Below are 25,342 nucleotides of genomic sequence, written 5' to 3' on the forward strand. Positions count from 1 at the left end.
TCGATCTTCAAAACTACCTTTGTTGCGTGATGACAGAATCCTAATTCTAATTCATAACTTCATAAACTATCGGCGATGGGTAAAGTGGCTTCCTTTGTAACATTGTTTGAAAGGAAGTTTATTTTATTTTTGTTATCTCTGGCTAAATGTAATTAGGGGATTAAGGAAATAACGTTCAAGTCTGGCAGTTTAGTATTCTTTCATCACAGAATTGCCGGTATTCGTGAAAGTTAATGTGAGAGCAGAAGAAATCTTCCAGATCTGTATGAGCTACCTAATTTTAATTATTACTTGATTTGTTATTTTTCGTATCACATTAATTCCATCATTTCACATCGTCATCATGCATTATAATTCTGAAATGGAGGTTTGTATGAAAATATATTTGTGGACATCTTCCCGTCACCCAAAGCTATTAGTTTATAGTAAACTTCATATAAAGTTTTAAAATTTGTATTTCAAAATATCTTTTTTTAAAATATGTGAAATATAAATTTTGTATTAGTTGCATTATTTTTTTTACTGCATTTAGCTTATCGATTACCGTATCTAAATTATAGATAACGTAAGCTATATGTGTGCATAATTCAAATTAATACTAAATTCAGATTTACAAACAAATGTTTGCAAGAAAGTGTGAAAGTTAAAAGGGTACCTTCATTTTGATCAAATTGTAATTTTTAACCACTTTAATATATAGCGTAAGAAAGAGGAATTTTAATGGAAAATTTTATTCTTAATAAAAGTTTTCACTATCTTCTGCAATATAAAATTGCCAATGAGGAGTATATTTTTTAACGGTATGCGTTAAATTTGAAGAAGTTGAATATAAAGTTTGTTTTTTAAACGGTTGACAGCAAATGTTAGAACTAATATTGATGTTATTTTATAATTGCAGCCAGATTAAAAAATCATCTCTAAAATTTTCTGAAGTGAAACAAAAAAAAGGGGGGATTGAGATTATGGGAAATAACAAACGCATGTTATTATAGACAAAACATGCAACATATTTCGAGAAAAGCTGATAAAATTATTGCAATTATTTAATATCAGAAACTTCGGTGTTTTTAATAGGAGCTTGCACATATATTATATATTTTCAAATTCCGATCTGAGTTTTTCAGTCTTTGAGTAAGAAAACAAATAGTTTATCAAGCGCAAAGTACTATAAAATTTCTAACTAAATTGTACAAGCAGTTTGCTAATTTTACGAATGTTATTCAAAAACTTCATTCTGTTTAACTATTAGAAATTATTCCATAAATTTCATTTTGCACAAGTTTAATAGTGATGTAGTATACATGATGATCAACTCAATTAGTACGTTACAGTACAGTTAACACAACAACTACGATATTAATATGAATAGAAAATGAATTTAAAATATGTATCTAAAATTAATTTTATAGGTGAGCAATACTTGCTCTTCTTTACTATATGAATCCCATTAATTTTATTCAATGTTTCCCTTTCCCTGTTCAATAGTTCAAAAACATAAATAAATAAATCAGGTAATTTAACGAGAGTGAAAAAGCATTATTTTTTCAGCTTTATACTTTCGCTGCAGTGAAACTACGAAAAAGGAAACGTGTTGCCACGCTCTGGAATGGTGTCATTGTGTGAAACTGGTTTATAGGATTTCACATATTTTGTCTTGGAAGTTTTATTTTTTAACTCACCTCCGTTAAAGGAAATATGCTTCTCTGGAAAATTGCAATTAGTATAATTACGTTTACTGGCTGTCTCCCGTGAAGCATTTGTAAGTCTTTAGTTTTTTACTTATACACAATAGTCCAATGAAGTTATATTATTTTAAATTAGGAGAAAGAAAAATCACTTAACACCCAGCTTTCTTCAATCTCTCATGTAAGTCCTTGCCTTGCAGAATTGTCCCTGTATGATATCTTTAAGCATATTTGTAATGCTTGAAGAGATTTTATTTGTATTCTTAGTAAAGTTAACTGCAGATCGTTCACTGCCGTCTGTTTTAAGAGAAGTGCAATTGCTGATATCTGTTATTAAAGTCAAATCACTAAAAACACTAACTGCCAGAATCATAAAAACATATATTATGGCTTTAAATTTTTATCTGAATTTAAATTACCTCTAATCAGTGCGGTATTCAGCATTAATATTGTCAGTAAAGTGCGTAGTTCGCCCCCGTATTGGTAATGACCACATGTAATGCTAATAATAGGTAATCCACAGAAAGATTTTACAAAGCGGTTGTATTTCGTGGGAACTTCAGTGAAATTGAAGAACTAAGGCAAAGCAAATTGAAGCGAAAAATTAATGAAAGCAGAAGCTCTTTTGCCAGTTTCAGCTACTATTAAATGACTAAAATGATAAGAATAATAATACGATTATAATAAGATACGAGGAAAAGAACCGGATAATATACTGGAATAAGATACGAGAAAAAGATGGTGGAGAATCATGGAGTATGCCAAATATTTTTGGTTGCAGCCTAAAAAAATCACTGCACTTGAAAGAGCTGAACGTTTTCTTGCTTTTACGTACTCTTACTTACGTACTCTTTGCTTTTACGTACACACGCACACACACATAAGTGAGTTAGCACAGAATAAAATAGAGCGTGTATTTTCTCCATTTACTCTACTTATATTTCAGTCAAAAGAGTGACTTTACTGAAGAAACAGTATTATATTAAATTTTTACGAAATTACTTATCTTCAAATTCAGAAAGAACTTCTTTTACATCCCTGTGAAACAGAAATATTGGAATAACCTAAGAGGTATTTTAAGCATCCTCAACAATGTTAGCATGATTGAAACGTAAATAGAAGTTCATGCGCTGTATGAATATAAATCTTGAAAGATGAGAGGAAGATGAAGCTTTGTCGCACCGTAGAAGGTGTGCTGCAAATATGCCTATTTCCTGACTAATAGTCCGTGATGTGGTTGTCCGGTTTTGCAGGGCTGACCTCACAATATGTCTGTCCTCTCGGGCGTTAGTCATTGGGAGGGCGTTGAGATCCTGCATGCCATACAGTTTGAACCTCAGTAATCCATTGATTCCATATTCGCATGACAGTGGTTGGATGTCGACCAGTGCGACCGGCGATATCACGGAACCATAATCTACACTTTCGATAGGCAACAATCCTGCCTCTATCGAATTTCAAAACTTGCTGGTAAGCATTTCCTCTTCTTACTCGAGGCATAACACGATATTCTGAGCAAACTCCAAGCTTACAAATCACTTTCCGAATGAGAAATCCACTACATGACTATTTTTTTTTCTCTAATGCAGTGCTTCAGATGCCGTATCTCCCTCCTGCGTCGTCTAAATGCGCTGAAATACTAATTATTTGCATATCCCAACTTCATCTGCCTTTCATGTGATTTTGACTTTCGTGAGATCATTCCTTCCTGGTGCTTCAATTTTAATGGCCAGCAGTGTACGTTCATTGTGTTATATTCAGGAAAATTTTAAATCACCTTTCACACCTACCTCTGTAACGCTTTTCTTGTGTTCCAAATCAAATTAGCTAGCTCAATTTCAATAAAAATAATATGTTATTTATGTTCTGGAAGATTGATTATCATCACCTGAATTTCTAGCTCTAAACAAGCAAACTCTGAAGTAAAATCACTTTAAAGTTATTCTACCTTACCATTCTTGAGGGGTTAAACTGAAATATAGAAACACAAGGTACCACTCAGCTGGACCTGACTGAAAACACAAGCTTCTTTCAGAGTTGCTTTCAGTTCAAGAAATTAATCTGGAATTAGTAGAGGCTAGTGAGCTATTAATGTCTTCAGTTCGAGATGCCAAGATACTTTACTCAGCAACTCAGCAGCGGTTAGCTGGAAAAAATCTTAAACACAGCTATTCATAAATCATCTAACTTTATAGTAAAACTGATTGCTATTCTAATCCATATAAATTCTGAAATTAGGAAACCTTGTGGCAGAAAGGAAAGCTGTAAATTAAATAACATTTCATTAGTCAAATGTAAACATAAATGTCGCGTATCAGTTGTTAGTGCGACAAAGTTGCAGTCAGTCTCGAGTTTATGCGTAGAAAATTATCTTGCAGTCTTCCAACTAATTGAAGAATCGACGAAAGCATAAAAGTGAATTAGTTGCTCACGATTCGTGTTTTGTTCTCTCTTTTTCAATTATTGCTCCTTTATTCCATTGTTTTACATAAACAATATCATTTATCATATTCAGGTGTAAAAAATGGGGCAAAAAAAGGAAAAAGAATAGCATTCTGTTAGTTGATTCGTTAATTGCCATTTATGAGAACAGGAAGAAAACGTGCAAAACCGGCTCTAATATACTTTTTACTCAGTGTTTTACTTGTGCGTGGATTTGGCAACCGTGTGGAGAAAAATCGCCCTCAATCTTCTGATGAATCTTGAGACTTAAAAATGTCGGGTATACAGGAGAATACTGAAACTAGTAGATCTTCTCTTAAGTTACGTTGAAATCTACGTAGAGATTTCAAATTTTCAAAGCGAGGTTGATAAGACAAGCTTCACTGAAATGCAGTAAAATCCCTCTGATAGAACTAATTTAAAAGAAAAATTATCTTAAATACAGTAATTTTTCAAAACCTCCTAATATATTACAGCAAACTTTACCGTGTCCATAAAATTTCATACCCGGTCCTTTTTTCCGCAACCTTTGGCTATTAACATACACTTCCAGTCATTAAAATATTTTAAATGGCACAAATATTCATTTTTTGGCATCTTTAAATTAAAAAAGATCAGTTTTATAAAATTTAGGAAATTTAACTTTTATACACTTCTCCTTTCTATGTTTGTGCTGCAGTACCCCGAATCTGGGGGTAATTTGGTTTAGGAGAAGCAGCGAACGCGAAGTAGAACAGGATATCCATGTAATAAATTCGGTGAAGTTTGATAAATCTGGCATAGTAAGAGATTATCAGTAAAATATGTTGTATGCTATTATCAGTTCATATAGTTTTTTGATGATACAATGATACGCAATTTACACTCCAGAATTTTTGCTTGCTATGCATAAGACATCATAGCAAAAAAATTCTGAAGTGCGAGAGCTGGGTTAGATTGCCGTTAATGAGAACAGGGAGACTGTGAATATGGCATACCACAAGGGCTATCTGCCTAAGGGGAGGGTTGCTTTCGTTGAGAATCTTCTACGGAAAACTGCCTGGAATCGGCATTACACATAGGAAAAACCACGAAAACGCCCATGCAGCCGAACTCAGGTCGAACTACCTGTGTTCAGCGATTTACCGCTCGGTCTCTGCTTCCGTTAAGAAAGTCTCATGCATGTGGATATAGTCGTATTTACTGTAGAAATATAGCGCTTAATTCGTTTCAGTGGCTGTGCGGCCCACCAGCGGCCGAGCGGTAAAGTCGCTGAACGTTAGTAGTTTGGTCCGAAGTTCGAATCCCGCGAACGGGCTGGCTGCGAGGCGTTTTTTTTTTTTTTTTTTTTTGTCGTTTTCCCCACGTGTAACGTGTATACGAGCCAGTTTCCCTTAGAATGTCCTCCACAAAGGCATCCCTCCCCTTAGGCAGGTAGCCCTCGAGACATTGCCGTAATACATACCAAATGAAACCAAACGTTTTCAGTGGCTGTGTTTTCCATTTAGTTTATAAGCTGTTTATTACTTGGCGTGCATTTTACAACTCAAAAGAACCTTTTCCCTCTTTTGTAAGCCGCGAATGCTGAATTCGCGAAAAGGGGGTGTGTAACGACTGTATGTAGGAAACCTTTATCTTCATTATAAAAAGTAAAATGCAAGAAAATTGTGACCCTCCCTACTTCTAAAAGTGACCGAAATATTTCATTCTAAATTTTGGACATCATGTTTACGCACCGTACATAAACTGAAGAGAGAATGTTTTCTATTTGTACATAACTAAAAACAAAATGTCGGTTTATGAAAAGGTTTATGAAGTTAATAAAATTAAGTAACGAGTATTTTTCTTGAGATTGTTGTGAAAACTATCTATTTGTTTAATTTTTTTAAAGGGAAATCTTATTCAGATAATATTATAGAATTAGTGTTCTAGAAATTATTGACAAGCTTCAGTATTAACTTGAATGATATTAGGTTATGATCCTAGAGTAATAAGACTTCATGAGATAATTAGTGACATAGTTATAGCGTTTGAAAACTTATAAATTACTTGTGTGAAAATATTTTTCAGCGTATCAGTTGTAACAAAATTATAAATTAAAGAATATTACACGTTAGTAATTCGCAAAAGAATATCACTGAATGGCATTTAAAGGGTTTTGATCAACTTCGAATGATTGTAATTTATTTATTAACCGATCTGTCAAACCAGACTGAAAATGACATCAAACATTCTAAATTTCAAGATTAAATATTTCGATCAATTTTTATCGTACAAGAATCGAACATCTGGATTTTCTGTAATAAGTTTAAAATTTTCCTAAACGTAGGAACCGGGGGAAACATATTGTTGCGTGGCGTACGGGTTCGTAATAAATTGAATGCGCAAGTCCGACGAAAAGTGAATAAAATTTAGTATTATCATAACAAATGAAACAAAATGCTTAATTTTCATCAGATATTCTTACAGTATTGCAATATCTCACAGTAGTTATATTTTAAACTGCTAAAACGTTCAACAGAACTTAATTCAAAACAGAGAAAGCTAAACCAATTTCACCGCGAATTCGCTACAGTCAATAACAGCAATAAGTTAAACAACTGAATTGATATGTTTTCCTCCCGCTTTTATAAGCTTTTTAATCAGCACAAGAATATTCTGGTATTTTCTCGATTTTTCCGAAAAGCAAAAACGTAGAATTACTAGATATCTATTTATTAAATGTGCGTGCTCCTGTATATTTAATTTTTTCGACGTAGCTTTCTCTTCAAATAAGTCTCGTGCTGCATTGCACGGTAATATAAAAAAATTTAATTAATTCTATTTAAAAATAGCTAAATTAATACAATAACCGTATCAATAAAATCGTAATAGACAGAGCGAAACTCAGTCTGTAATTTTTTACAAAATTGATTTCTTCATGTAAAAACGCCGATATTTGCATCATTTAAAACATTTTTGCAATCGAAAGCCAACTGATATAACAGTATAAGCCAACTGATCAACAGTATAAGACCAACTGATGCCAAAATAAATGCCAGGTAATGACTTTCGTGAATACAGTATATATACGAGAAACAAACAGAAAAAAAAAATTTACTCTACAAAGCACGATTCCAGTACCAGTCAATCTAACATAAAAATATTTAAGAAAAACTGCGGTTAAAAAAAAATTAATCCTTTAGAATTTTCTTCGATTAAATGACGCCTGCTAATAATTTAATGCGAAAAACTGCATGCGTAACTAAAACATGACAAAAAGGTCTTTGCTACTTTAAAGATTCATATGAATTCAACTATAAAGTTTCATATAGAATTCTAATTAGCAGTTTTCCAAATAACTTTCTTCAATTAGAAATCCTCTTTTCGTTTACTATGGTACAATTTTTGGGTACTCTTCTGTTATCGGGACTGAAGACAAAAGTATATGTATGCGCGTATATGTGGGGTTCTATACATACAATACGTACATGTGTACATGAACACATATGCATGCATGCATTTCTGAATCCGGTACCGATGACAGAAGAGTACCAGTTTTTTCCTATGCAGTCTTAAAAGCACTGCCTTTTAGTAGTTGACTAGTAGTTGACTGAATAGTAACTTCATCTTTATTTTAAAAGGCGAACCTTTTACTCACCTGCGTTTCAAGGAATAGTTAGGTATTGATTTTTTTTGGTTTATTTTGATTTTGGGAAAGCACTCGGGGGCTATCTGCCTAAGGAGAGGGATGCCTTCGTGGAAGACTTGCTAAGGAAAAGTGGCTCCTATACACGTTGCACATGAAGAGAACCGTGAAAACGCCCATGCAAACAGTGTCTTCGCTGGAATTCAAATCCCAGACCGAACTACCAGTGTTAATCTATTTTACAGGTCAGCCGCTTGGGGAGCTATTAGGTACTTGGAATGAACTTTATTTCAACGCATAAGGAATGGGTTTCCTCCAGATGTTTAATTTGCAAGCTCTTTTTATAATATTTAATCTTAAAGTTTCTTTTTAATGTAGTTAAGGTTCGGTTAGCGTGGAAAGGTGAGTAGTAGGGAAAACAAAATATAGGTAATCGTATTTGTTTATATTAGTTTTCAATGTTGTTGTAGTTGTCTTGTCCATATACATCGAACAATCGTTGCCAGAGCCTACTCCAAAGAGAGGTTGGGCTTCTATTATTTTTCAGTGTAATTCAAATTTACCGATAATTGGTAAATACGTGATCACATCTGATTCAGTTATTGGATTTTAAACTTCTTTTTAACCTCTCCTTTTTTTAAAATTAATTTTATTTTTGCTAGTTTATTTCCATGAAAATTGTTTTTAAATGATAAATTAAAGATAGACCTTATGCATAGCGTTTTGTATGTATTCCCTATCCTTGAGCGCAATATAGGAATGTTATCTTAATATTTGTAATTTTTTGGCGATTGTGTTGAGTAATTCTGCTTCTCCTTAAGCAAATTGCATTAACGTAATCGGATTACCTGCCTACCGATTTTGATCATTAATAAATCAATTTATTTGATTTATTTTTACGTTTTTATTACATTCCATTTCCTCTGGCCCACCTGTGGTTGAGCAGTAAAACCTCCGAATGCGGATGGTTTAACTTAGGATCAAATCCTGATGAAAGATTCCCAGATGATACGTTTAGGTTATACAGAGGTTTTGTGATTTTTCCCATGTGTATCTGAATACGAGCCAGATTTCTTTAGAAAGATCTCCACGAAGCCATCCCTTCCCCTTGGACAGATAGCCCTCGCCTGCTTTACCGTAATCCAAACAATTCAATCTAACATCCCATTTCCACTATGTAGAATCAAAGTGCCTTCACGTATTTCCGATGTGGATAAACTTCATTTTAAGGGAAATTTAAAAACTGATTTTAATGTTCCTCTAGAAACTGCGAATTTGAATTTTTGATTCCATGGAGGCTGTGGAAATATTTGTGATTAATTCTTTTAATGATTTATGTTCGGTAAAGGATTTTTATGAAGAATGTATTCAATGTAGTTAATCCATTCAGTGTAGCGCGTAAAAGAGAAAATGCTGAAGTGTGAGTCTTCACTCCGGAGAAAGTTTATTCGATATTGATTTCTAGATTATATAGTTCTGAGAGTTCAGCAATACTGAACGGATGAGACCGCTAAACATTGATATTTGTATATCAGCAAGAAAAGATGCCTGCCTGGGTGTTTTCTTATTTCTCCACGTGTAACGTAAATATGAGCGAGTTTCTCTTAAAACGCATGCTACGAAGGGACCTTCCGAGGCAGACAGCCACCGAAAGCTATAATGTAATCCATTTATACAAACGAGATGATAGTTCAGCGATAGACATCTTTTCGCATAAAAATTAGGTTCTTTTTCAAATTTATCATTCGAAGACCAAGCTTTTTAAGTGATGCTAGACTATTTGAAAGCATTGGAAAAGACCTCATCTGTGTGCTATTTGGCCAAATATATCCTGATCAACAGGCTGGGAGGAGGAATTTTAAGCATGCATTCCGATCCGACTAAATTCGCTTGCCAGTAACGCTCAAAGAGAGGGGGAAGAAATATATGTTCAAGTACTAGTTATAATTTCAAATATAAATTATCCGAAGCTCATTGCTGGGTTTGTAGCGTATCGGTAAATCACATGTCCACATATGGTGAAGTCATGGATTGGTTTTCCAAGTTTTTACAACTTCAGATGGCTGTAAAAGTCCATAAGTTTTCAGTGTAAGTCACATATGACAGTATCCAGTAATACCTATGTTAATTTTTAAATCAAATGAAGATGAATATTTTTCTTTTTACCAAAAATCAGATTATCATTATAAATAGATTATTTTTTCTTTCCACCTAAACACTATTACAGCAGGATTTCCTTTCGAAGTATTTCACTGTTTTTTCTGTATTTCACTGTTCTTTCGAAGTATTTCACTGTTCTTTCGAAGTATTTCACTGTCAGAAGCTGTTTTTTCTCTCACAGCTAATCTCTTTCTGTATTTTTAATTATTCATATCAAAAATCACATCCTAGTTGTGATTAAAATCCATGAACTTGAATGTATTAAGGTAAAGAATAAATGCAGATTTTTCGGTCAATAGTCAAAATTGTGAATCTATGTCGTAGATTAACTTGTCGCACCGGTCAACTAATTACCGTTCAATGCAATAATTGCTCATATCCCATTTTCTTTGCTTCTTAACTTCCTATATCATTTCTTATTTATTGTTTTGCTGATGGTTCGGTAACTTCTTTTGTATCATTTACTGATGTTTTTTTTTTTTTTTAGACATACAATTTTTACTAGTAATGACGCTAATCTTATTTAATCGGAGTTTTAAGATGCTAATCGTATTTGTGACAGTTAATGGCAGTTTACTATTTCGTATTTGGGTTAATCTAATCTTAGGCCGTAAAATACATGAAACGAATAAGTGGCAAATGTATACGTATTGAAATCAGATTTTTTTATAAATATTTAACAAATAATACAATGTACTGAGAAAAAAAATCTCCTGAGTTTATAAATGTGCTGTATGATTATCGAAATAATCAAATAAATAAATCAAATAAAATTCTAAGTGAACTACAATTCAACTGAATAAAATTTCAATTGAAGTCTTTTTTTCAGGAAAATCAAATACAGTCAAACTGCGTAATTAGAGGGTTAAGTAAGAGAATGATAGGTACGGTGGCATAGAGATAAAAACTGTTTGTCGGCAAAAAGTACTACGAACTTATGACTATGACTGGAGAACTTGCCTGTGGCACATTCATTTCTTCCTCGTCGTAAATCTAAACAGTTCCAGAACTGCATCGGAATCTGACCTTAGAATTAAGTAAGCGTAGCAAAGGAAAAGTTTCAAAAGAATGTATAGATGGTACCTTAGTAGAGTTATAATTCCGACTGATGCCGCAAAATCATAAAATGCTAATAATATGGATTACCATAAACTTATGGTTCATGTTCTAGGTAAATTAAGCTGCTCCTCTGGATACCTGTACTCCATCTGTTGTTCTTTTTATGTAGATTTGTTACCTAAAGTACAATGATCATTTCTTATTGCTTCCCGAAGTTTGTAAATTCGACAATGAAAAATGCAGTTTTGGCTGTGGCAATGTACATGTTGGCTTATCTGCTTAGAGATGCTTTTAGGGAGGATTTTCTATAAAAAATCACCTGATATTTGAATTGAAACGGAAGAAATCGCGAACGCACTTAAGCAGCCAGCTTGATATATGCCACTTGAAATCGAACTCAGGATAATACTAGCAATAGTTCGCAACTTTAAGTAACCAATCTTATAAAAAGAACTCCAGATGCAGTGCAGGTATCCAGAGGATTAACTTAATTTACCTAGACCATGAAACCATAAGTTTATGATATTCCATATTATTAGCATTTTATGGTTTTGCGCCATCAGTCGTAATTGCAACTCTACTAAGGTACTATCTATGCATTCTTTTAAAACTTTTCTTTTGCTACGCTTACTGTACTTATATATATTTCACTCTGATATTCCCTTACCTACATTTGTATACCTGATTATTCCCAGAAACATTCTACAACTTGTACATACTAAATTAAATAGTATACTAATTCAAATTATTTTGTAACGAACGTTTAATACTGAAAATAAAATTTCAGTGAATTATACGGAGGAAAACAAGAAGCGTGTAAAAATCTTGTGATGCTATTTTGGAAAATATCAGTATTCATTTGTTTGAATAATGTCGTTATGGTGAGTCAAGTATTATTAAATTACAATTTTGTGGAAGAGTAATATAAATGATAAAGAAACTATCTTAAAATTCTTGTGAGGAGAGAATATAAATCACAGGATGCTGTACATTCGCTCAGAAATTGAGTGATTTTAATTTATTTATTTATTTATTTTTATTTATTTATTTATTTATTTGAATTTTTGCTGCATCCTCCGTTTCATATTTTCTGTAGCGAAAACAAAGTTAACTGAAGTTTGTGAAAAAGAGTTCTGGCATTTTTGAGGAATTAAAATTGTCGTCCTTGACTAAATCGTATTCGCTCTACATTCTCAGTATTTACTATCCCATTTTGTGATCAAGCTAGATCTTGCTTTCAGCTGTAGTCTCAGCTACAAAGCATCCCACGCTTAAGAAAGTTCTGATTTTAATCTTGTCACGCTTGATTCCTAATCGGCAAGAGAAATAAAAATACACAACCGGTTATAAAGCCATTCGTAAGCTCTGTGTGTAGGATTAAAGTGTAACGAAAAAATACGAGTAATAACAGAATGTTTCAGAGAGTGGGCGTTCAGATATGTAGCCCTAGACACCTACCTGTACTGTGAGTAGGTAGTGGGGTTATGTGTAGTGACTTCATAGAATAACAAGTTTTTTAGGCGGCAATAATTTACACGTTCGTAAAATGCATTTTATTTGTAATTAGAAAACTCCATTATGTTCTAGTTTTAGTTTTCCGTTGTAAACGGGATATGGTAATTTGTCAAGTTGCCGAAGTATTTAACTATAGTTTATACAAAGTTAAAATTTAATAAAAGTTTACGTCTGCTTGTTTCTAAAATCTTGCGATAAAATATATTAAAGATATTATATAAGATTATTAAAGGTACTATTATTATTTCGTTATACATTCATTAAGTCAAAAGACATTTGCATGCCTTTCATCAATTCGTGACTCATCCAGTATATTTCAATTTGAATTGGCTGAAAGGAGCATTTCCAGGTCTATTTAATTTAGATTTAATGCTGCGAAATTTTCGAAAGCATGTATCTGTACTTTCATTGGGCTTTCGTCACCAGCAGTAATTTGAATGTATTTTTCTGCAACTCGTGTTAAACAACGCGTTGCATCCCGAACACGTTTGGATGAAAACCAGTTGCATTAATATGATTTCTGAATTAAGACTGAATGATTTGAAATGAGTAACTGAACTAGGGCATGCTTATGATATCTTTGGGAAACATGACTTCTAAGAAAAATTTCAGATCACTAGCCGGTTATAAAGACTCTTAGAAGATTTACGCAACTCTTAAACTTAAAACATAAAAATTTATTTCTGTTAAGTGAGGTATTCTCTCGGTAATGCATGCAATGGGAATAAATCTGCCCTCTATAAAAAAAAGTATAAAAGTAAAATTATATGAAGTGCATTAGTTCGAACAAATAACTATTTACATTTCCGATTTATCTTATCTGTTAAGTAGCCCTAAATGATAATTGCTAAACGTTTGCAAATATTGTTTAGTTATGCAAGCAAACAGTTAAGAGCTCTGGAACACTTAAAAGCTCGTAAGGCTTTTCTGTCTGTTTAGCGTGAGCCTATGTGGTGCGATTGGAAAGCACTTTGTTAGCATCGGAAGGTCTGGACTTCAAATCCCAACGAAGGTACTGCGGATTTCTCAGGTTTCTTGCTTCAGAAAGCATAATGGCTTTACAAGTTCGTCTCCTTGGTTTGGTTGCAGGCAGCTTTTTGACATGATTATGATATACTGCGTTTTCATCGTTTTCCCAGTTAATCCCCCGACTAGTTGATGGAGGTAGGAATAATATTTCCTACCTCCATGGTTAAGTTCGAATCCCTTCCCCTTAAAACCCTTTATAACAGCATCTCTTGCCTTTGGCCGTTTTCCTTTTAAACAGGTGAAGATTAAGAGGGAGCTCATAAAACTGAAAAATTTGTTTTCATAATTTTTTTCTAGAAAATATTTTTATTAAATTATTAATGTACTGTCGATTGTTAGTGTACTGTTTTAACGAAAACAAAGTATGCTAACATAAGTATTTTTCTAATTTTCGTAATTTAGAACCATTTTATGACTTCAGTTTGAAGCGTTCATTTGCTTAAAAAAAAGGTAATTCCGCTTTCTAAATTATTTGTTTTTAGACCGCTGACGTATTAAATTATGTACGCTTCCTACAATGCACTAATATAAATAACATCATCAAAAAATTTCATATGGGATTTTGAACAAGTTCTTTTTCCAGTTGTCTTACATGCTTTCTCATCATATAAGCAGAACGAACTGACGTGAGGACACGAGAGAGAGAGAGAGAGAGATGCATATAAGCCCGCACAGTTCTGTCTGTTACATTAATCGCACAAACATGAGATGAAAGAGTAATAGTCTTATAACTTTTTGATGCGACACACATATATAGGAGAACGTGCTTCGAATGCATATTTCTACAATCAGCTTTTAGGAATGATTCTGTTTCGTTTGTATGCTGCTTTCAAAGTAATTTTCTCGTCTCAACAAAGGAGATAAAACTTAAAATAAGTTTTATGTATGTTTAGAAACGAAAAGTTCAAACCAATATAAATATTATTTAAAATAACCCCACAGTTCTCCCACATATTTCGTGGTGGGAAATTGGAATCGTTACTATATGTATGTCAAGTTGTAGAGACATTAGGTATTTTTGGAAGCAAGCTAGATGAAAAATTAGCAACGCCTTCGCTGGGAATCGAACCGCGGACCTCTCAATTACGCGCTGATCGTGCAGACCACTACATCACGAAGGCTCGCTAAGAAGGAGGGATAAATACCTTATAAAGTGATTAAATAAAATATGGCATATGCACTTGTATTGAAATCGCAAGTATGGTATGAAATAATAATGTAGGAGGAAAATGTTTTCGTATTATAATGATAGAAAAATAATCATTTTCTTGCTTGGAATTAGATGTCATGAGGTACTAAATAAAAATCTGCTGTGTTTTTATGTACTCCAACATTTGTATACAGTATTGAGAAATTAAGGAAACTAATTAGAGGAGAGGAGGGAAATTATTTATTCTATTCTCATTGACTGATGCGTTACAATGAGTACGATGGCGTATACTGAAATACGAATTCTGGATACTGAAATGATCGTACCCAGAAATATGAAAGGTATAGGGGGGGGAATGAAGCATGTACACTAGAATGCCTAAGAGTTTAACTTGATTATATATTCAGCATTGTACAAATCAATGTTTAGAAGATTAGAATGTGCTGCACAGTGTGAACATCACGTGGTTGGCTGCACAGTGTGAATATCATATAGTGTAGTTGCCCTGCCACGAAGATTATAGACCAGGGGTGTTGTGAAACTGCTTTCAAATGGAAAGAATGTCTGCTAACTCTGTAGAAAGAAATGAAAAATTTAATTTCTTTTCTTCGTTGAGCATTTTTAAATTTATCATATTTCATACACATATTTTATTTGCATGAACCGCATCACTCGCCTGCGACCCGCGCTATGGCCACCCCTGGTATACAGTTAAGTTTGGTCTAATAAGCCGCAATTACTACATATTTTAAAACCATTTCGGGCAGTCTTTTCAGTAGGCCGTGAAAAAAAGCATCCGTATTTGTATTTTAGTTAGACATTCTAATTTAAAATCGAAGTAAGTGTAATTTTAATTACATTTCATTCTTCAATCTTTTAACATCGATTGTAGTTATTTGTTTTGTCTAAACGTACTTGTTCGAGCTTAACACTGATTGTCACTCCTTTATTTTGCAATAGACTCCAGTAATGTAATAATTATAATTAGTAATAAATTATGCTGTCTTCTGTCGGAGTTTTGTGCATCTGTGGAAAAGAGCTGAGTATGTATATATGTATGTATGCGTGCAAGTGTGTGTATTTGTGTATGTATAAATACGTTATACAAGCATTATATATAAATGCATTGTATAAAAACGCAATATAAGAGTTAAATTAAAAAAAATTGTGCTGGATTTTCATAGGCAAAGGAAACGTAACCTGGGGGCCACAGGGCAATACTGATGCTTATTTCATGACCATGATAATTTAAGAACAAGACGATTGATTTTAGAGGCATTGAGTTAAGTCGATTTGTGCGTGAGAGAAGTTTATCAAAATGGAGAATGAGAAGTTAGTACATTTGCTCCATATTATGTTATATGAATTTACTGCAGCGGCTCATTTGTATGATTCGGTTAAATGAATGATGGATTCGCTATTTCCGAAAAATGCGGGCGCGTTGGAACCACTTAATGAAGAATTTAGGCGTGTATTTGGAATGTACTCTTGGCACTGTGTAAAACTAATTTATTAACAATGTCTTTTAACTTAAATAATAGGCTCGTTTTTGGACAACTTTGCCGGATAAAAGGATGACGTTATGTGTGCTTTAGATAAAATTAACCAAAGGATTACTATTTAGGAGATTGCTGAAAGGCTTATTTAACAATTCATATGGTTTTCGCCGTTTATAAAAACTTGGATTAATTTCCAAGTTCGATACATGGATATGGCATAGTTTAATGAAAGAGAATAGGCTGGACCTTCGTCTAATGAAGAAATGCTCGCGTTTTCCTAAAAAACAGCCTAAGAATAATTTTCTTCGAACTTCTCCCACTGGACGAAACAATCGCGGCAAACAACAGTACTGTGAATAACTCACAGAACACAGAGTCAAAATTCACCAAAGATGTCCGCTTTTGGACACTGAAAAGGACGTCGTTCTCCATCATAACAGCACTAGGCCGCGTATTACCCAATTTAAGCTGAAAGAATTTAAGGTTTTTAAATAGAAAGTGGAGCACAGTATTCGTATTTTCAGACCTTCCTGCCTCAGATTTTCATCTGCCCCGTCTCTTTAAAATAGTTCGAATGGCGAGAAGTTTGATTCCACGGGAGCTGTCAAAAACCACGTCACGGCTTTCTTTGCAGAAAAACCGCGCACTTTCCTTGAAAAGCGAATGCCCAAACTAGTGAAACATTGGAAGCACTGTAGAAAATCACGGTGAATATTTCATATATCATATATGAAGATTGTTTTCTTTCAGATATGACTGCCTATGTTTTATTTACAAATCGGGCATGAAATTGTGTTGTCATATTTGTTTACATGAATGAGTATACTATCTTCAGACCTTGCGTTAGATTTTCACTTGTCCACTCTCTGCAAAGTAATTCGACTGAAAAAAAGTTTAATTCCACGGAAGCTGTCAAAAACCACATTACAGCTCTCTTTGCAGAAAATGTATGCACTTTCCATGAAAAAGGAATCTGCAAGCTTGTAAAGCATTGGAAAGACACTGTAGAAAATGATAGTGACCAGGTCATATATCATATATGAAGAAACCTGCCTACTTTCAGATATAACTGCTGGCGTTTTATTTACAAATCGAGCACCAAATTTTGTAGTCATTTACTATTTATTTAAATGAAAGAATTGTCACCCTGGATGGTCTAGTAGTGGAGCCTGGTTACGAATCTGAATTCCAAAGTTGAGGATTCGAAATCCATGTAAGGTTGGTTGTTTCTGTGTTCTCCTCCTTCTTCGCCGGGTGTAATATCGTCGCTCTTTGTCGTGCATTTCGTTCAAACCTTTCTATAATTACACTCATGTCCATAAATTAAGGATAATTCGGAGTCACGCGGAAATCGAACTCTAAAATAAATATATCTCCTGTAAAATCACTACACACATCATCAAGAATCATATGCAAATTTCAGGAAGTAACCAGATGACACCGACGGTACGTCACAATGACGAGAGTGTAAGAGAGTGATATATAAGGAATACAGGCAAAGAAGGAAAATTGTTCGCAGGCGCTTTATAAGCATTTCAGTGCAATAACCGATTAGGTTTGACACAAAGGACGCATTTGGATGATTTTTTAAGTGGTAGAATTATCGGCCGTCTGGAATGTGGGCGTACCCAACTGGAAGTATCTAACGAACTTGGAATTGCCCAGAATGTCATCTCCTGGCTTTGGCAACGATTTCAAGATGATGGTAATGTGAGTAGACGTTACAGCACAGGTCGCCCCAGAGTTACAACGCCGAATGAGGACCGGTATTTGGTAGTTACTGCCAAAAGAAACAGGCGGAGCACAGCCTCAGACCTGTCTCGTCAGCTCTCTTCAGCCACTGGTACGACAATTTCAAGGCAGACCGTGTACAGACGCTTAGGGCAGATTGGTCTATATACTCGTAGACCTGTCAGATGCGTTCCACTTACTGCAACTCACTGTCGCCTGCGGTTAGCCTGGAGTAGAGAGCATGCATCGTGGACACCGCAACAGTGGGCTTGTGTGATGTTTTCCGACGAGTCCAGGTTTAGCTTGCAGTCTGATTCTCTCCGGACGTTTATATGGAGAGCTCCAGGTACCCGTTACTACCAAGAAAACATCATTGAACGACACCGTTACGGTGGTGCAGGAGTGCTCGTTTGGGGTGGAATTATTCTGGGTTCCAGAGCTGACCTGCATGTTCAAATTGGAACCATGACAAGCCAAATCTATCGGGACGTCATTCTGGAACAACATGTACGTTTGCTTCGGGGCGCCATGGGCGCACAATTTGTGTTTATGGATGACAACGCCCGTCCTCACCGTGCAAACATCGTAAGCGAATGCCTTCAATCAGAGGATATCACCCGTATGGACTGGCCAGCATTCTCACCGGACTTGAATCCAGTAGAGCACGTGTGGGACATGCTTGACCACGAGTTGCAGCCCCTTAACCTCCTCCAACATGTCTACCGGAACTTCGGAGAGCATTGCTTTTTGAGTGGTGTAATATCCCCCAAGATCAGATCGATAATTTGATACTCGGCATGCCTAGGCGTTGTACGGACTGTATTGCATCGTCTGGGAGACATACAATGTATTAACAATCATACCAACCATGTAATATTGTTTTTTTGTAAATAGTTTTTTTTTTTTTAATTTGCTCCAGGGAATAAAAATCGTTATTTTTTTAATAATATCAAACATATAGCATCTTTTTTTGCTCTTTACCTTTTCTTTAATAAATAACCTTTACAAATAAGTCAAATAGGTTTTGCTTCTAACTCTTCCTTTGCCTGATTTTGCATTATCCTTAATTTATGGACATGAGTATAGATGGCTAAACGACTGGTGGGTTTAGGCATTTCCGAAGAATACATTAAGTTGCAAGGATCCGGCCATTTGATTAGAAAGAAGGGAAAAAAAGTCTGTGAGTTGTTTTGTATGTGGGGTGTGGAATCTTAAATGCGATATGTGCTGACAAAAGTTTTCAGTCTTTTACTTATTTTATTAATATATATTAATCCTTGAGTAAATATCAGCTTCTTTCACTTTTTTTTTTTTTTTTTTTTTCCTTTTTTGACGTTAATTAAACTTATGTGCACAATATTTCAAATAGTTTTAGCATTTACCTCTGACCGCAGTAATGAGTTTTAAGGAATTTCATTACATGTAAATCTTCCATGTCTGTAGGAATAACAGTTCCTATGAGGTAAAGGAAACTTTATCCATAATTGTCTCTTTATTCAAATTAGTTGGCATTTCTTCTTGTATAATTTTCACCTCCCTAACACTTTAATTACCATGGTATATAAGGTATTTCTCCCACTTCCCTATCGTGCCTTCGTGGTGTAACAGTAGCACGCTGGGCCGGTATTCCAGAGGTCCGTGGTTCGATTCCCGGCGAAGGCGTTGTTAATTTTTCATCTTTCCGGCTTTCGAAAAAGAAAAAAAAAAGATCCTAATGACTCTACAGGTATACTGAACTTTGTTCTTACAAGTTATTGAGTTTATTAACATTTTGTTGCTTATAATTTTAATATGGGATTATTTATATTTGTTGACGATTGTGTATCTAAAACTGTGGTGTGCGATCAAACGGAAATCTTTTTACCTGGTTTTATAGTTAACGTTCGCTGTTTCTCTTTATTTCGAATGCGTATTATTACGTAGTTTTTGATTAATATTATTAAACCATTTGTTTCCATAATTAATGATTTCAGATTTTGCAAACCTTTAGTACATTTAAAGTTTCGATTACCTTTTCCGTAATATATTAATGTAACCTATATGTAGTTATGCAATAGCTAGCAAATTCCAAGGATAATTTGAAACATCATCTTTATTTTCTCTTATAGCTTCTACATCAGATATAATTATTAATATCAGAGCAGTATAAAAAAAGAAAGGCAGGCCAAAAAGATTTTGAATTCTGCTATTTATATATATGTACACATACCTGTAGTAAGATCCATACATTCTTATTCATTCTTCGAAGTACGAGTCTTTTGCAGCAATGCATTTCTGGCAGCACTCGTAAAGAACTTCAGAGTACTTTTAAAGCTCATTCTATGAGATATTCAGTATAGCCCACGCTACCTTTTTCAATTAATCTGCTCTTAAAAAAAAGAGACCATTAAGTCGAAGCATCGCTCAACCTAGCAATAAGCCACATGTTGCTAGGTTAAGGAAGCGCGTGTTTGAAGGACAAGAATTCTTGTTATGGAATTTGGAAACCAGAAGTGACCTGTGGGCGGGAGCTTTGTCCACTAACAACACCTACGGTTTATTGACTCAAAGTTGAGCTAATATATGAATAGCGCACTTGGTATTAAAAAACTACAAAACGCCTCTAGCATGGTTGTGTCTTCCTATTGTGGTGCTATATTTGTGGAATTTTATTTATTTATTTATTTATTTTAATTTTTTTTTTGTGGGGGGGGGGGGGAATTTGCCAACTTCCTATGCGAATAGTAAAAGAAGCACTGCTGTTCATTTGTAATACTTTGTTAAGCTATTCGAAGTGTGTGCCAGTAGTTACTATCAGATCGCATGCCGCTTTCGTTTCTTTGGATTTTGTCACCATGTTAGAGATACTGTGTTTTCAGACTCGATGCGTATTCAAATTTTGTATCAGTAACCGTTGATGTGTAGCTTCAGATATGTTTGCAGTAACACCTATTTTCTGGATTATTTGTTGTCTGTTACTACGTAAAACCGGTACAGATGCGAAATTTTCTCATAATTTCATACTACTTGTCGGTTGTCACTTTTTCGTCGTCTTCTTCGAAGGAAACAAAAAGTTAATGCCATTGAAAGATTTTCCGATGAAACAAAGTGTTATCCACATGTAGTACCTATGTCAACATGTCGCACATTTTCATTAGACATTTTTCTAAACTTACAAGGCCATAATGGTCGTGCTGTGCTCATCAAACGCCATTTTTTGCACAAAACAAATACATCGCCAGGAGTACTCGTACATGCGATGCTTCTCAGCATAGAGGCCCATAACTCAGTTTAAGTATCGCCTTTTGACTTGGTGCTGGCATCTGCGACCTCAATCACCTAAGCTCAGTGGGTCCGCTTTATGCATACATTCTCTTACTTACCCCAATACCTAACTTACGAATAACTACCACATTTGCATTCCTAGCACATATTTTCAAGGGGTATATATGAAACTTAAACAAAATAATAAATTCTATCACTGAAAGTATTTATTACATGCACTTCTGATTTTCACCATGTCTGAAAAAAATCATTTTAGAACGTCTTCTTCAGACTGTTTCATGGAAGTTTTTTTCATACACCTCTATCACCTGCATGCTTCAATCAGTGATGGTCGACGAGCTCTAATAATATTGTCATCTCAGAATAAGGATACTGTTAGAGCTCTCTCAACATCTTACATGTTAAAGGTGTCTTTAAGCATCCGTTTCTGAGAAAACGTACTGAAACCTGCAGAAAGTCTGTTAAATGAGAAATTTAACAAACTTTAACAGACTGCCATGGACATTACGGAGATTGCCCATGATGGTCACGCTTAACCATAATGGATTTTTAACTTGAAGACTAATTTTAGTAACAAATGTAAGCTTTTGTCATCAGTACGAAGTGTGACTTCTCTTGACTTACACACGCATAAACTCTATGTTGCTTCATGTTTAGAATAATGTGGTTAATTAAAATTTGGGGAAGTAGTTTAAAATTAAGCAAACAATCTTAGTTTGGCGTAGATTTGGAATAAAACTCTATCGATTTAAGGATTCTGAAGAAGACCCTGTGTTGATATACACTTACGTATGCATATGTATGTGTACTAATGTACGTTGCACATGTGTGTATACGTATGTGTATTAATGTAGGTTGTGTTGCATACGTATGTGTATTAATGTACGTTGTACAAGCATACATATATGCGTACCTCGACTTTTCGGTTTTATGAAATATTTTTGTTTGCATAGTAATGAGCAAAGTGAACTTTGGTTCATAATTGTTGTAATTCCCATCTTTAAATATAGAAATAAAAATAATTCAGTTCCTCATTTCACAATAATTCTAAAGTTAAAACTGTGATGTGTTTTGCTTCCTGAAATCTAGATCTGCTGTGGAAGTATTAGATTTGTATTTAAAAAATAAGTAAAAAAAGTATTCATTTAGCGGAATCATTTTATGGAAGCACTGTATTCTTTCTTCCTTTTTTAGTAATAAAACTTAATTTAAGGAAATGTTTAAAAATCAGAGGGAAAAAAATTGAAAATTTTTATCAAATCTGTGTATCAGAATTTTATTGTCTATCTATTGTAGAAAAACCTGCGGGCAAGTAACTGAAATTGTCCTGATAGAATTCCACAGAAATGTTCATGGGTTTTCGGCAGTTGTTAGTTCTATTATTATATAAATATGTGAAGGTTTGTAATTACATGGCTTTTATTCTCCAAATTTATTTCAAATTGTATTTAAATTCTTCTGTGGAAATGTTTAAATTATGTGTTGTGTTACTGTGTTTTATCTACGTGGTCAGATCTCTAACTTAGCTTTTTCATTGTATTAACAACAGGGGTAAATACTGTAAAAGCGTCGGTTTGCTTTTTATATGTGAAATAAACTAAATTCCTCATTAGTATGTCGATTTTTAATTCGGAAAGTTAGCAAGTAGTACATTTTCATTTAAATGTAGATAAGCGTAACTGATGTAATTTTAACTTTTAAGTTAATCAGCTTCCGTAAACATTTTGCTTATGCCATACATTAGTTTGTTAATTGCTTGCATTTGGTATATTTCAGAGGCTAAATGGAAGCGTTTTCATCCGTTTCGTGTTGTCCGCAAAATCTTCCGGCGTAGAGTCAAAAGAGAAGGGACAACAGTCGTTTCAGATGCTTCCAAAAAGTCGTGGTCAACCAGTGAGCTTCAGACTGTTCAAGATGATACTCCAGGGTAAGTAAGAACTATGAATTTCCCTTACACTTGTGTGCAAAATTAGGAGAACTTGTGCATTATGTCGAATTTCTGAAACACTAATGGACAGATTTTAATAAAATTTGGTATGAATATGAATCTGTAACAGAGAAAGAGATATACCATTCAAAAGTCATTTTATGTACGCAAATTATCAGTAAAGCTCATAGTGCAGGGATGTCCAAAATGCGTTTTCTGATATCGAAATAAAAATGAGTCTAATATGGGGTATGCTTCTTTTTCACAGCCAAACTGGTCACGCAGGGTGACGGCATACTGGACAGGAGGCAGTTGAGCATTCCTGGTGGCAGTCGATCTCACTCTTTCATCCAGGCAGTTATGTATTGCCGCCGTCCCTAGAGCCTGCCAATTATACTGTAAAGGGTTAAGGTCAGAATATGTAGCTGGCCAATCCATGCGGCGAATATCCTCACTTTCCAAGTAATTGTCGATCAGCTGAACCCTATGTGTACGAGCGTTGGTGTCCATTAACAGGGATCTAGGAACAGCTGCGTCCCTGAAACGCCGAATATAGGCCTCCAAGATCACCTTTCTATACCTCCTTTCTAGCAGTCATAGAGTCTTTTTTCAAACACATGCAGAGGTATGCGTCCGTCCAACATAATGCTTGCCTCAAACCATTCTACCACTACCACCGTAATAATCCTTTTCCTTTATGAGGGAGAGAGATGGTCTCGTGTACCAGACTTTCTCCAGATCACAGATACTCCAAGAATCAGTGCCCAGGGTGAATCTCGACTCATCTGTGGAAAGCACGGTGCTCCACTGAAGTCTGGTCCAAGACCCATGTTGTCTGCATCAGGCTAAACGCGTTCTCTTGTGTGCTGCAGTGCGTGAGACTCAAACAACGGGTGTTTTGGCATACACAGGGCCGGATTTATGTATAAGCTACACAAGCTATAGCTTAGGGCCCCACTTTCTTGGGGGCTCCCCAAAAAAATTAAAATATAGTATAAATAGTATTAAAATAAATTATAACAGACTTATAAAGGGCCCCATACCTCAAATAGCTTAGGGCCTTATCAAGTCAAAATCTGGCTCTAGGCATGAAGCCTTTGGGCAACTGTAGACCGTGAAACTCGGTTTTCAGTGGCAGCATGCAGCTCACGTGAGAGCTGTAAATCTGTAGTAGTCCTGTGTCGCCGAACTGAAAGTGACAAATAGCAATCCCTATTCGTCGTTGTGGATCCAAGTATTTTGATAAGGATCCAGTGTCCTGACACTGTTTCCATAAATTGCAGACGACAGTGGGCGTGACATTGAGCTCTGTATCCACCTGGCTTATGATTTAAAATAATGCTAAACATTGTTGGAATTTTTGATACAACAGATAGAAAATGAAGAATACCTAACGGCGCTGTTTTGTTTGGATTCCTGAGTACGATTGGCACTAGGACCCTTTAAGCATTTTCCTGTTTATAAGTAAAGAGTAAATTAAGTTACCTAAATGCAATCATTTCATTTGTTCAAACTATTTAGCTTCATATCTAATGTTTGCGTTGAACAAATGACTGAAAGACTGCAAATTAAAGAACTGATGTTTCTTTCAAAAAGACTTTTCCAGGTATTTTTGATAATACTATGAAATTTAACTGAATAATATCACCCTACATTCACTTATTTCATGTTTTTTAAATGAAAGAGTACCTTTCTGAAAGATGTTTCATCACGTAGCTAACCAAAGGAGAGAGAAGTATTCATCTGTTATGATAGCTTTTAAATTAAACACATTTAAGATTAAATACCTTTCAGTTAGAAATAGTCGAAATTTTTAATTCAAAGATGAAAATTTTCTTCTTGTTCAAAGAAAATTTTTAGATTTCTCTTGGACCACTTTCACTTCACAAGCGTAATGGCACAAACTAGCATCATATTTTTTAAACTTAAGTCGTATAGATGATCATATGATTAGGGCCGGCATCAGAGCCGGTGAAATCGGTGGGGCTGCACCAGGCGGCAGAACTTTTAGAATTTAGTGAACCATCGAGCAACAAAATTTAAGGATAACAATTTTTTTTTTAATTCGTGGCACGCGCTGCGCAGCAGAACTTAATGGCGGTAGAATCTGCAAAGATTGCGCCCGGCGACAAAATGCCTAGTGCCGGCTCTGTATATGCTATAATTCGTCTCAATATGAAGCACTGAAGAAAAATGAATTCGACAAAATCATTATTCTGAAAAATATCTTGTTGTTTTATATATATTCTTTTCTCATTAAATACTCTGAAAAAT

General features: G+C 34.7%; 1 protein-coding gene across 4 annotated transcripts in view; it reads left to right on the plus strand.

Annotated features, from left to right (window-relative positions):
* LOC118196119 (uncharacterized) overlaps positions 1-25,342 on the plus strand; it is a 326,905-nt gene that overhangs the window by 241,375 nt on the left and 60,188 nt on the right. For all 4 annotated transcript variants that reach the window (XM_085808355.1, XM_085808356.1, XM_085808357.1 and 1 more), the window contains one exon: positions 22,918-23,068. In XM_085808355.1, coding sequence (XP_085664481.1) covers positions 22,918-23,068 — 151 coding nt within the window. The remainder of the gene's footprint in view (positions 1-22,917; positions 23,069-25,342) is intronic.

The sequence above is a fragment of the Stegodyphus dumicola genome, chromosome X1 (genome assembly GCF_044657685.1).
Source record: "Stegodyphus dumicola isolate Sdum_Otavi_A_Nest chromosome X1, ASM4465768v1".
NCBI lineage: Eukaryota > Metazoa > Arthropoda > Arachnida > Araneae > Eresidae > Stegodyphus > Stegodyphus dumicola.